The sequence below is a fragment of the Grampus griseus genome (assembly GCF_964374135.1).
Source record: "Grampus griseus genome assembly, chromosome: 12".
In the NCBI taxonomy this organism is placed as follows: Eukaryota; Metazoa; Chordata; class Mammalia; order Artiodactyla; family Delphinidae; genus Grampus; species Grampus griseus.
The window spans coordinates 6,150,928-6,165,126 of record NC_139006.1 but is presented as its reverse complement, the minus strand read 5'-3'; the positions used below and the strand labels follow the sequence as shown (position 1 = coordinate 6,165,126).

The window sequence follows — 14,199 nt, the reverse complement described above, 5'->3', positions numbered from 1 at the left end:
GGAACACGCTGGGGTTAGGCAGCCCTCCTGACTCCTTGGGCAAGTGGCTTAACTCTGAGCTCCAGTGACCCAGTTTGTAAAATGAGTTGGATCAGAAACATGCAAAGTATTAGTTGAACCGTATATGAAACAGCTGACAGTTGATCATTTTTAACCTACAGAAAAATGTCACTTCCCATGATTCAGCCGCATCTTTAGCACAGGGTCCGGCACATAGCAATTGCTCAGTAAATAAACACTAGCTAGGAGGTTCAAGGGAAGACCTGGGCCTGGCGGTTTTCGGTCTTCGGTACTAAAAGGAGTGAAGAGGCCAGGTAGGGCCTGTCAGGAACTGGACACCTTGTGTCCTATTCAAAAGGGGCAGCTGCTACCCAGCTTCAGTCTGTTCTTTGCCATTTATCATCAGCTTTTCCAATTTTTCAAGGGAAACCAGATTTCTGGATTTTTACCTTCCGTTGCCCAAATTTCGAACGTGGGTGACTAAATCGAATTCTTTAAAAACTCTGTTCACCAAACAAAATATGAATTCTAGCTAGTTCTGGCCAGCTCCCCAGTCTGTCAGGGCAGACCATTGATCTTTTTCAAATTCACGTTTAACTTGGGTTGCGTTGATCTAATTGCTTCTTGGACCGCCCTTCCCACGATGTTTTGTAAAAACACCGTTTCTCCCACAGACTTCTGCTGCTGGTGATGAAGCCCAGAACTCTGACAGGGGGGTTGGTTTTGCAATCAACTTTTCACCTGCTCTCAGGGAGATTATTAATGAAGCAAAGTACCTGGAACAGCTGGGGTTCCCTGTCCCGGAATTAGCAAAGAGTGTTGCCCTCCAGGAAGACAAATTTCTTAGGTAAGAAGATTCTTCTCTTAAATCAACAGTAAACATTTTTTGTCTTGGGACCCCTTTGCGCTCTTCAAAATTATTGAAAACACGCCCCCTACCCATGCCAGAGCTTTCATTTTTGTGGATTTTATAACCGCCAATATTTGCCAATTAGAAATAAAAACTAAGAAATGTTTAAAATATGTGTCTATTCATTCATCTAAAAATAACAACGATAAATCTATTTCATGTTAACCTAAATAACATTTTCACTTTTTCATTTTTTAAATTAATTTTTACTGGAGTATAGTTCATTTACAGTGTTGTGTTAGTGTCAGGGGTACAGCAAAGTGAATCAGTTCCACATATACATATATCCACTCTTCTTTAGATTCTTTTCCCATGTAGGTCATTACAGAGTATTGAGTAGAGTTCCCTGTAAGTAACATTTTTAAATAAAAAGTAACCAATATTTTCCAAAAAGAAAGTTAGTGGGAAGAGTGGCATTCTTTAAAATTTTTAGTCTGGTTAATGGTCTTTTGTATCCTACCTGTAAGGTTATTAATCTTTTTATGAGCTCCATTGTATTTTTCTCACATCAGTGACTTTCCTGTAATGTGCAGGTACACGGATGGGATACAACGTATGTTGGATCATTATCACGTGCTCATTGGAACCTTAAATGAGGCAGAGGCTCTTCTCCTTGACGACCGTTCCCAGGAATTAGTAAGAGTGTTTAGGTCTGGATATAAGAGGTTAAACTGGAACTCACTAGGTAATATAATTCATCTATCTATTGCCTTTTAGACTTTGGGATATAAAAAATCATTCTTTTAGATTGTCTTAGTTGAATTATAATTTTTCTATATATGTAGATATGGTTAACAAATACGTTTTCAGCATCAGTAAAGTACACTTTGTGGAACATGGAATCCATCTCGAGGCTTTAGTTAGGGGTGAAGGTGAGTAGACAGGGTGCCGTTTTGACATTCGACTGACCCAGAGCTTTCTCCTCCAAAAATAAAGTGACTTTTACTTTTTTCCCTTAAAACTGAAATTTTTTTTAAAAAAATTAATTAATTAATTTACTTTTGGCTGCATTGGGTCTTCGTTGCTGCACGCAGGCGTTCTCTAGTTGCAGCGAGCGGGGGCTACTCTTCATCGCAGTGCGCGGGCTTCTCACTGCGGTGGCTTCTCTTGTTGCAGAGCACGGGCTCTAGGTGCACGGGCTTAAGTAGTTGTGGCACGCGGGCTCAGTAGTTGTGGCTCGCGGGCTCTAGAGCGCAGGCTCAGCAGTTGTGGCACATGGGCTTAGTTGCTCCACGGCATGTGGGATCTTCCCAGGCCAGCGCTTGAACCCGTGTCCCTTGCATTGGCAGGCGGATTCTTAACCACTGAGCCACCAGGGAAGCCCTAAAATTGAAATTTTAATTTCGAGATAATTACAGAGTCACACGCAGTTGCAAGAATTAATGCAGACAGATCCTGGGTACCCTTTGCCTGGTTTTCCGCCAACAGCAACTTCTGCAAAACTGTAGTGCAAACCACAGCCCAGATTTTTACATCGATATAGTCAAGACACAGAACATTTCCACACCACAGTGATTCCTCATGTCGCCCTTTTAAAGTCACACCCACTTCCCTCCTATCCCCATCCTCTACTGAACCCCTGGCAGCCACTAATCTGTTTCCTGTTTCTATAATTTTGTCATTTTAAGAGTGTTACATAAAATATTATATGACCCTTTTGGTGTTGGCTTTTCTCACCCAGCACAATTCTCTGGAGATTTTTCCAAGTTCTTGCCTGTTTCAACAGTTTGTTCTTTTTTATCAGTGAATAAAAAACAGTATGGTATCAATGTTTGTTTCACCATTCACCTAGATATCCTAGAGAATATATAGGTTGTTTCCAGGTTTAACTATTATGAATATACATTTGTGCTGTAGAATCACTTGTGTACAGGGTTTTATGTGAACATGAGTCTTCATTTCTCTGGGATAAATGCCCAGGGTTGTGTGGTACTTGTGTGTTTAGTCTTTTTTATTTTTTAATTAAAAAAACTGAAGAATAGTTGATGTACAATGTTATATAAGTTATATATACAGTATAGTATACAGTATAGTGATTCACAATTTTTAAATGTTATACTCCATTTATAGTTATTATAAAATATTGGCTGTGTTCCCTGTGTTGTAGAATATATCCTTGTAGCTTAATTTATACATAATAGTTGGTACCTCTTGATCCCCTACCTATATTGCCCCTCCCCATTTCCCTATCCCTCTGGTAACTACTAGGTTGTTCTCTATATCTGTGAGTCTGCTTCTTTTTTGTTATATTCATTAGTTGTTTGTTTAGTCTTTTTTTTTTTTTAATGTCATAGTGTTGTCCAGAGTGGCTGTACCATTTTACATTCTCACCAGCAATATTCATTTCACTGTCTCTAGATCTTGGCCAGCCTTTGGTATTGTCACTATTTTTAAAAATTTAGCCATCTGATAGCTGTGTAATGATAGCTTATTGTGGTTTTGATTTGCATTTTTCTGTAATGGCTAATGATGTGTTTGTTTGCCTTTATATATCCTCTCTGGTGTAATGTCTTTTTTTTGTTCTTTTGCCCATTTTCTAATTGTATCACTTGCTTTTTTACTGTTGATCTTTGAGAGTTCTTTATATATTGTAGATACTAGTCCTTTATTGGATATGTGGTTTGGAAATACTTTCTCCCACTCTGTAGCTTGTCTTTTCATTCTCCTAATAGCATCTTTTGCAGAGCTATTTTGATGAAGTCCTATTTATCAGTTTTTCCTTTTATGGATCATGATTTTGGTGTCAAGTCTAGGGACTCTTTGCCTAGCCCTAGATCCCAAAAGTTTTCTATTTTTTCTAAATATTTTATAATTTTATGTTTTACAGTTAAGACTGTGATCAATCTTGATTTTTTTTTTTTTTTTTGGTACAAAGTGAGAGACTTAAGTTGCAGTTCATTTTTTTTCCAATTGTTGTAGCATTGTTTGTTGGAAAGGCTAACTTTTTCCGTTAAATCACTTTTACACCTTTGTCAAAAACTAGTTGAGTGTATTTGTATGGGTCTATTTCTGCGTTCTCTATTCTGTTCCATTGATCTATGTGTCTGTCCCTCTGCGAATATCACAGAGCCTTGAAGCCTTAATTATTGTGGGTACAGAGTAAGTCTTGAAATTGGGTAGACTGGTAACCACTGATCTTTTTATTCTCTCTATAGTTTTGCCTTTTCCAGAATGTCATATAATTAGAATCATACAGTGTGCAGCCTTTTCAGACTGGGTTCTTTCACTTAGCAATAAAATTTAAGGTTCCTCCATATAATTGTGCATTTCTTTTTATTACCAAATAATATTCCATTGTGTGGCTGTACTGTAGTTTATCTGTTCACCTGTTGAAGAACATCTTGGTTGCTTCCACATTTTGGCAATTATGAATAAAGCTAAAAATGTTCATGTGCAGGTTTTTGTGTAGTGATTTCTTTTCTTTGTTCTTCTTTTTTTTGTTTGTTTTAAAATTACAGATTCAGTTTCCTTAATAGTTATAGGACTATTCAAGTTATTGGGTGAGTTGTGTAGCTTGTGCTTTTCAAAGAAGTGGTGCATTTCATCTAAGTTGTCAGATTTATTGTGCAGAGTTGTTCTTGTTGCTCCCTTATTATCTTTTTAAAGACTGTACATCTTTAGTGATCCCTCCTATTTAATTCTGGATATGGTTAATTTGTGTCTTCTCTTTTTTTCTTTTCAGTCCTGCTAGAGACTAGTCAGTTTTACTGGAGCTCTTTGTTTCATTGATTTTATCTGTTGTTTTTCTGTGTTTAATTTTACTGATTTCTGCTTATCTTTATTATTTCCTTCTGCTTGCTTTGGATTTATCTTACTCTTCTTTTTCAAGGTTCTTGAGGTGGGAACTTAGATCATTGATTTGAGATCTTTCCTCTTTTCTAATGTATGCATTTGGTGCTATTAATTTCCCTGTCAGCACTGCTTTAGCTGTGTCCCACAGATTCTGATAGTTGTATTTTAATTTTTATTCAATTAAGTGTATTTGAAAAATTTCCCTTGAGACTTCCTCCATGACTCAGGGATTATTTAAAAGTGTGTTGTTTAGTTTCAGAGTGTTTGGAGATGTCCCCTGTTATCTTTCTGTCATTGTTTTGTAATTTGAGTCTGCTGTGGTTGGAGAACATACTCAGTATAATTTCAATTCTTTTAAATTTGTTGAGGTTTGTTTTACAGCTCAGGATATAGTCTATCTTGTTTTATGTTCTGTGGCCACTTGAAAAGAATATGTATTCTACTTTGCTGAGTAAAACGTTCTATAAATGTTGATTAACCTTGTTGGTTCATGATGTTGTTGAGTTTTTCTATATCCTTGTTGATATTCTGTCTAGTTGTTCTGTCAATGACTGAGAGAGGAATGTTGACATGTCCAATTATAATCATGGATTTACGTATTTCTTTTTTCAGGTCTATCATTTTTTGCTTCACATATTTTACAATTCTGTTGTTTTGATGCATACAAGTTTAGGATTGCTATGTCTTCTTATGAATTAAACCCTTTAATCATTATATAATATTCAACTCTCTCTGATAATTTTCTTTGTTCTAAAGTCTTCTTTACCTAATATTAATATATCCATTCTGGTTTTCCTTTGATTAATGTTTGCACAGTATATGTTTTTCCATCCTTTACTTTCAACTTGCTGATAGAATTGTATTTGAAATGAGTTTTTTGTAGACAGCATATAGTTGGGTCATGTTTTTAACCTACTCTGTCTTGGTGCGTTTAGACCATTTACATTTCATGTAATTATTGGTTTGTTAGGGCTTAAGTCTGTCAGTCTTTTTGTTTTCTGCTTGTTCTTTTTGTTTCTCTGTTTTTCTTTTACTTGCCTTTCCATGGGCCACTTGAACACTTTCTCGAATTCCATTTTGATTTATCTATAGTGTTCTTATAGCATTTTTTTAGTGGTTGCTCTAGGTTACATATACATAACATTACAGTTTACTGGTTTGAGTGAAGTATAGAAACCTTAACTCCCCTTACCCTCTCCCACTTATGGTATAATTATCTAAATATTTCTTCTAAATACATTTTGGACCACAACAGACAGTGTTATAATTTTTGCTGCAACCATCAAACCTAAGTTAGGAAGCTCAAGAAGAGAAGGAAAAAGCTATTGTATTTTCCTCTATTTTTACCTACTGTACTCGTTCTTCCTCCCTGGTGTTCCCAGGGTCTTTCTCTTACTGGGTCCTTTCTGTTTACAGAACTCCCTGTGGCCATCCTTACACCCTATGCTGTAGCAGCATAGGTCTGCTGGTGACGTAATCGCCTAGTTTCCCTTCTGAGAATATCTTGATTTCCCCTTTGTTACTGTCAGGTGGAAGTAGAAATCCAGGTTCCCTAGTCAGCCTTCACTGACAGTCGAGGGGAAGCTCCACATGACTGCTGGGAGGGGTGGGGGTCCCAGCCCCCCGGCAGTCTCCACTGACACTGTGGGGTGGCAGGGGGCGGTGCTCGTGGCTGGACCGTGGAGGTGAAAGTCCCATCTACCTCCATGGCCTCCTCTGATGCCACCACGGCAGGCATAAGGGACAGGGGTTTGGGGCACCTCATTATAACATTCTGAGGGTGGAAGTCTAGGCCCCCTCCACCTGGCCCTTCTGGCATGGGTGAGGGCAGGGTCACATTTTTATCTGTGGTGTTTGGCTGGAGCAGAGCAGTTACTGTCTAAAATTTTGTCTTGCTAGGGTGTCCCTCTCCTGGTCCTTTGGTCAGAGAAAACAGGATTTTCTTGAGGCCTTTTTTGGGTGCATGTGTGTCTGTACCCATGGGCACTTATGGGTCGCCGGCTCCTTCAGCTCCAGGTCTGGGATACAGATCCCAGGAAAAAGATCCCAGGGCCCTCATCACCACGTCATTCCTCGGATCCTGGGGTCCCCGCTGGTTGGCTGTCTCTCCCCCTTTCAACGTCTTATATTTGTTTTATGGCTAATGTGCAGGGTTCTTAGTTGTATTTAGCAGGAGTAATAAGGAAAAGTACATACTTCTTCTTCCTTTACTTTTAAAAATAAACAAGGCATTTATGCTATTTTTTTTCCTTCTTCCTCTTTCCCTTCCGTTGCTCCAAATCTTCTCCCCGTTTTTCGTTGTCATTTCCTTTTCTCCCCTTCCTCCCTTCTCCTTTGTACAGAGAACATGTGTGTTTGGACTGTGGCTTCCAGCGTGAAACCTCTGGATTAAAAGTCCAGCTTCTACCCATGTGACTCAACTTCTTGGAGGCTCCGTTTCCTCATCTGTAAAATGGGCATAATCTTAGTACCCAATTCATAGGGCTGTTGTAAGGATTCGATCATGTAATCAACGTCACATGCTTAGGCCACCGCCCAGCTGATCATAAGTGCTTAACTTGGGTTTACTATTCACATTCTTGCTGTTTACTTTTCTAAGCAACAGGCCAGAGGGTTGCCTAACTGTAGGCAGGGTTGCATGTAGTGGAGGGTTTGTGTTGCCATGGCAATGAGAAGGCAAGAGGGTCGTACCTCCTCTTTCTCCCCACCGCGCTTCAGATACGATGATGCTAAAAAGCAAAGAGAAGAAATGTATCATTTGCTTGATCCTGAGCAACGGCTCCTTGTTCCAGTCCCCAGGGACCACGTGGATCTCTGTCACCTCAAAAACCCAAGGGGATGGAAGGAGCACGATCCTTCCTGTGAAGGGATGTTGGCGGGAGGGATATGGAAAGGAAGAGTTGAAAGCCAGCTATCTTTCTTTTGTTCTTTGTCTTTTTCTCCAAAGGTATTGCTGACTACATAACTCGGTGCAAACAGGCCGTTGGGAAATTTGAGTCCCTCATCCACCAGATTCATAAGAATGCAGATGACATTTCTTCGAGACTTACCTTAATAGAATCCATAAATCTCTTTAAGTATCCAGCACCTAAAAGTGAGGAAGAACTCCCAGGTAGATCTGACTTCTTGTTTCTTTGATTATGGAAGGAATGGAAAAACCTCTTGGGTATGATTGTGCGCACACACACGCACGCACACACACACACACACACACACACACACAGTTTATTCCACAAATGGAATAAAAACATGCGTCATAATCTCAGGCATTTACTTGAAAAGATCATGGGTAATTCTTAGCTTTTGCCGTGTTTTATGTATTGCTTACATAGTTTTACAAATCCCTAAGTCTATGAAAATCAGTAGTACTTTTGTCAATAACTTTGTAACAGTACGGTGAACTGTGTTTTATGGGCTCACATTTACTTGTTCAAACAGGGTATTTTAAGCTGTCTTGGACTAATCACCAAGGAGTTCAGGATTAGTTAACAAGCAATTTAAGACAAGCAAGATTGCCCAAAGGCAAAGCATGCACAAGTGGCATTCATTCCCATGTTGTCATGTATTTTTTGCTTTGGATGTGTCTCGCTTCGGGTGGTGTTGATTTATTTTCTGCTTTTGATCAAGATTGGAGGCTGCTTTCATATTTGCAAGATATACAGCTAATGTTTGGGTTGCTTCTTGAGTAATGTCCCTTCCCGTGTTTGTGAAGAGCTGTAACAGGTGTCTTCCACTGCAGGCATGAAGGAATTCTTTGAGCACATTGAACAAGAAAGGGCCAAAGATGTGGACCACATGGTCAGGTGGTATCTTGCCATTGGGCCTCTACTGACCAGAGTCGAGGGGCTGGTTATCCACACCAACACGGGCAAGGCCCCCAAGCTGGCCTCCTACTACGAATACTGGGAAAATAGAATTTACGAGGTCTTGACAAAGCTCATCCTGAAGTAAGTTAATGTTCATATTGCATGTTTTTTTTTTTTTTTTTGCGGTACGCGGGCCTCTCAGTGTTGTGGCCTCTCCCGTTGCGGAGCACAGGCTCCGGACGTGCAGGCTCAGCGGCCATGACTCACGGGCCCAGCTGCTCCGCGGCATGTGGGATCCTCCTGGACCGGGGCACGAACCCGTGTCCCCTGTATTGGCAGGCATACTCTCAACCACTGCGCCACCAGGGAAGCCCAGCAGGAGGATTCTTCACCACTGCGCCACCAGGGACGTCCCAACAAATAACCTTTAAAAGATAATAATATGAAATTCTGGTGAATAAGAGGTTCATTATGGGCAGAATTGTAATTTGTGGTGATACTATAGTACAAAGTGTCATATTGGCTCATCTTCTTGTTAGGTCCCTCAACATCCAGAAAAGGAAATTATCCCTCTCCCCACTGTCTGAAAGACATACACATGTCTGTGTTCAACTGGCAACAGAGAATTGCTGTCACTCAGTATTTAACAAAATCCCAGATGACGCCTTCACTTACACTGAGAGAGGCTGATTTGAAGGATATACGATGCATGAACTCTTCCCGAAGGTCTAAAGTAACCCCTGGCCAGAATGGGCATCACGTATGTGTAGAATGCTTATTGTGTGTGCTAGCCTCAGACACATGGAGGCTGTCCCTTCCCTCCTGGAGCTCCACAGCTCTGCAGCTCAGACTGGCCGGGAGCTAAGTGCCTGGACTTCACATTGGCTTAGGGTCCTTCTAAAAAACCGGCCTATGAAATTCATCACTGTTGCTATTACCTCCACATTGACAAGGGTGGTGTTCATTTTGTCATATGTTTTCTTTTTTTTTAATAAATTTATTTATTTTTATTTTTGGCTGTTTTGGGTCTTTGTTGCTGCGCACAGGCTTTCTCTAGTTGCATTGAGCAGGGGCTACTCTTCGTTGTGGTACGCAGCCTTCTCATTGTGATGGCTTCTTTTGTTGCGGAGCATGGGCTCTAGGCGCGCAGGCTTCAGTAGTTGTGGCACGTGGGCTCAGTAGTTGTGGCTCATGGGCTCAAGAGTGCAGGCTCAGTAGTTGTGGCACACAGGCTTAGTTGCACTGTGGCATGTGGGATCTTTCCGGCCCAGGGCTCAAACCTGTGTCCCTTGCATTGGCAGGCAGATTCTTAACCACTGAGTCACCAGGGAAGTCCCGTATGTTTTTTTTATGAAGAACCCCAGAAGAAGTTTCTCTAATTTCCCTTCTGATCTTAGCCTCCTGAAAAAGTATATTTCCTCTTCTCTTTCCTCTTTCATTTTTTGTTGTTTTTAAAAAACTTCTTCATTATGATTTTAAAATTTTTGTTATTATTATTCAATTTAAAAAATTAAAAAAAATTGTTTTGTCTGTGCCACACAGCATGCAAGATCTTAGTTCCCTGACCAGGGCTCGAACCCATGTCCCCTACATTGGCAGGTGGATTCTTAACTGTTGCACCACCAGGGGAGTCCCCTGGGTGCAGTTTGACAAACTTCACTTCATTGAGCCTTTAAATAAATCTGTTTTCTACATATTTCATTTGCTTTTTAATGTTGCTTCTAACTTTGACTCTTAAAGTAGCCCCTTAGGAGTTCCTGGGCGGTCGAGTGGTTAGGACTCCACGCTTTCACTGGCAAGGGCCCCGGTTCGATCCCTGGTTGGGGAACTAAGATCCCACAAGCCGCCTGGCACAGCCGAAAAAAAAAAAACAGCAGCCCCTCGTACAGGGCTACCTCCTGAGTTTTCTCTTTCTAATACACTACGTTTTCCCTTGATCCATTCATCCATTCACCCATCAGTCCATCTATTCACTCATTCATTCATTCCAAGGTTTATTAGAGCCTGGACTGGACCAGGCACTGGACCAGATAAAGCCCCTCTTTTTCTGGAGCTTCTCCATCCTCATAGGAGAGAGATGCAAGACTCAAGGAAATAAATATTCTCTGTGAAAGAAATAAAGCAGAATAATGTTCCAGGGAGAGACTGGAAGGGCTGTTGTGATTGGGTGGTCAAGAAAGGCCACGGAGAGGCCATGCTGTAGCGGAGCCCTGAATCTAAGGAGCAAAGCTGGAAGGGGAGGAGCTTCCTGGGGGAAGACAAAGGCCAGTGTACAGACCTGGAGGCCACGTGGGAGGAACAGAAGGAAGGAATAAAGAGAGTGAAGGGAGTGCGTAGGAGAGGAAGCTGAGCAGGCAGGGACCAGATCGTGAAGAGCCTGGAAGCAGCTTGCATTTATTCTCAGAGAGAGAAGAGTTGCATGGTTTTTTTTGGTTTTGTTTTTTTTTTTTGCGGTACACGGGCCTCTCACTGTTGTGGCCTCTCCCGTTGTGGAGCACAGGCTCCAGACGTGCAGGCTCAGCGGCCATGGCTCACGGGCCCAGCCGCTCCGCGGCAGGTGGGATCTTCCCGGACTGGGGCACAAACCCGTGTCCCCTGCATCGGCAGGCGGACTCTCAACCACTGTGCCACCAGGGAAACCCGAGTTGCATGTTTTATATGCTCTCTGGCTGTAGGAATCACTGAATTGGGGATGGGGGGAAGAGGAAGACTGGTTTGCAGGCTAATGAAGTGTCCATCCCTGTGTTGTCCCTGGTGTAATCCTGGAAAGGACAGAGTCTGGTGGGCCAGGCGGAGTGGGGACATGAGTGTTCATTTTTCCTGAACCAGAGTCAAACAGCTTTTTGGAGTTACCATTACTAAGTATCTTCCAACTAATAGGTATTCTAACTTCCCCAAAGTAGAAATGAACTATTTGTAAAATTTGGGCCATAAAAAGGGTACATAATGAAACTCATCCCACACTGTCCATTACAGCCATAGAATGTGTTATTCCTTGTCGCAGGCTTTTTATAGGTGGCGGCTGGGACTCTAGCCATTTTCACCCGCTGTCGGATATCTTTCACGCTGCTGAGTACTGAGTCTGTTTTATTAACCCCTCCTAGGAATTTGCAGTCTTTTAATTCTTTAATCCTTGGAAACGTCCCTTTGTTCCAAATGGAAACCATTTTGACAGCGCCCGAGATCATCCTGCACCCCAGCGCAAGCGAGATTGACAAGATGTGCGTCCACTGTGTCCGAAGTTGTGTGGAGGTGACCAAGGTAGGATCGGAACTGTGTGTTGTTTCCTGGTTGACCCCTTGTCACAGAGGGCTGGGCCTGCCAGCTGCGGACAGCAGGGGACCCAGGAGGTCAAGAACACAGGCTCCACCCTGTCCTTTGTCCAGACCGCTTTAGTCTCTTCCTGGCTCCTCCTCTGTAAATCTCTGAAGTTTGGGGGTGTCCCAAGGCTTGATGCCGGCTCCCTTTCACCTCTCTATCTTCTTTGTGCATCCTCACGACCGGTCCCGTGGCCGTTATTACCAACCCTATGGAGGCAAGCCCACCACATTTCCATCTCCAACCCAGAATTCTCTACTACACAACACATGTTTCTAGTCGCCGACCGGCTGTCTCCCCTTGAACCTTAGACCTGGCGAGTACAAGATGGAATTCTTGGCTTTCCAATGTGCAGCCTGGTCCTGCCCCCATTTTCCCTACTTCAGGCAACGGCGCCAACATCCACCCAAGGGGTTGAGTCAAAACCCTGGGAGCCATCCTTGATCCCTCTTTTCTCCCATCCACCCATATCCAGCCCGTCGGTAAGTCTGGTTGACTCGCTCCCCCAAACACGCCTCTGATCTCCCCGCTTCTCTCCTTTTCCACGTTACCAGTCCATCCCAAGTTCATCGTCCCTCACTTGAACTATTGCAGTAATGTTTCCACAGGTGGTCAGGATTATCCTTTAAAAACGTGAATCGTTTCATGTCATCCGTGTATAAAAGCCCCCGATGACTTCACGTTGCACTTAGAACATAATCCAAACTCCTCATTCTGGTCTATGAGCCCCTCTGCAATCTAGCACCTGCCTACCTTTCTGATCAGCTCCTACCTGTACACACCCCACTGTGCCCCAGCCTAATGCACCTCCAGCAGGTAACACCACTTCCTCCTTGAAATAGTGGCACCCCTGTTCCCTCTGCCTGGAACCTTCTGCCTCCCAGACCTTGACCTGCTGGCCCCTTCTGGTCCTTCTCTATTACATCACCCTACTCCATCTTCTTCCTAGCCCATATTACTATCTGACCTTTTCTTATTTATTTACTTGCTCGTTCATGCTTTGACTAGCTCATGCCACTAGAATGCAAGTTCCACAACACCATGAACTTTGTGTGTCTGTTCACTCTGGAGCCCCTAGAACCTCGCACAGCGCCTAACACATAATTGGCACTCAGTCAGTGCTTGTCAAATGACTGTCAGTTGGCAAATAACCCAAAGTTTACGTCTTACCAACATTGGGAAAATAGGGCCATCTTTGTGCATAAGAGATGTCACACCCCCTCAAGACACTAATATCGTTCTTTTCACTTGGTTTGTTCAGAAAGTCAAACATATCTCAGGCATTTAAAAAAAATTTTTTAAATTAATTTATTTATTTATTTTTGGCTGCATTGGGTCTTCGTTGCTGTGCGTGGACTTTTCTCTAATTGCGGCGAGCGGGGGCTACTCTTCATTGCGGTGTGTGGGCTTCTCATTGCGGTGGCTTCTCTTGTTGAGGAACACGGCCTCTAGGCGCGCGGGCTTCCGTAGTTGTGGCACGTGGGCTCAGTAGATGTGGCTCGCGGGCTCTAGAGCTCAGGCTCAGTAGTTGTGGCGCACGGGCTTTGTTGTTCTGTGGCATGTGGGATCTTCCCAGACCAGGGCTCGAAGCCATGTCCCCTGCATTGGCAGGCAGATTCTTAACCACTGCGCCACCAGGGAAGCCCTCAGGCATGTTTTTTAGCGTAAAACTAAGTGTAGATATTACAAATAGGGAATTTCATTTCACTGTACTTGGAAATTAATGAATAAATTGCACATGTTTTATAATCTGTGCAAATAGGTCATTTATTAAACCTCAGTCATATACATTCTCTTAACTTTTAGGTGTTACATTACCAAGTCTTTGAACAGGAAAACAAAACAATCTCCAAGGGGTAAATAAATAGGAGAGACTCTTTGTGAAACATTATGGATGTTAATCCTAGTTTTTCTTGCCAATTTATTCCCACCCCTGCCATAGATGGGCTTGAGGCTTTGTGGTGAAGACTGTTATTTTATCTTCATAAATGCTTTCTTTTATTTATTTTTATTATATTTTTATCAGTGCTTTGTTTTAAATGAAAAGAATTTTTACCTGTCCTCTTGGAAAGTGTTGGAAATGCCTTTCATTAACAAACATCTCTGCAGATAAACACTTACGGCGAAGGTGACTTAAGTCGGCCTGACTGCACTATTTGAGCTTCAGGGTTCATATTTCGTGACTGCAAACAATGAGCAAAAGCTTTAAACTAGGACCGAATTACCTCATCTATTAAGTGGAAATGATAATACGATCCATGTTCTAGAGTGGGTTGGGAGAATTAAATGGCATAACACGTAGAGCACTTGACACAGCACTTGGCAATTAGCTCTCAATAAACGTTAGCTATCAGTTTTGGTGTTAGTGTTACA

The 14,199-nt window shown here is 42.3% G+C and overlaps 1 protein-coding gene across 1 annotated transcript in view; it reads left to right on the top strand.

Moving 5' to 3' along the window:
* Positions 1 to 14,199, top strand: part of DNAH10 (dynein axonemal heavy chain 10) — a 147,016-nt gene that overhangs the window by 34,751 nt on the left and 98,066 nt on the right. Inside the window, exons 14-18 of the mRNA XM_082667915.1 lie at positions 675 to 847; positions 1,444 to 1,595; positions 7,650 to 7,814; positions 8,442 to 8,649; positions 11,613 to 11,769. Coding sequence (XP_082524041.1) covers positions 675 to 847; positions 1,444 to 1,595; positions 7,650 to 7,814; positions 8,442 to 8,649; positions 11,613 to 11,769 — 855 coding nt within the window. The remainder of the gene's footprint in view (positions 1 to 674; positions 848 to 1,443; positions 1,596 to 7,649; positions 7,815 to 8,441; positions 8,650 to 11,612; positions 11,770 to 14,199) is intronic.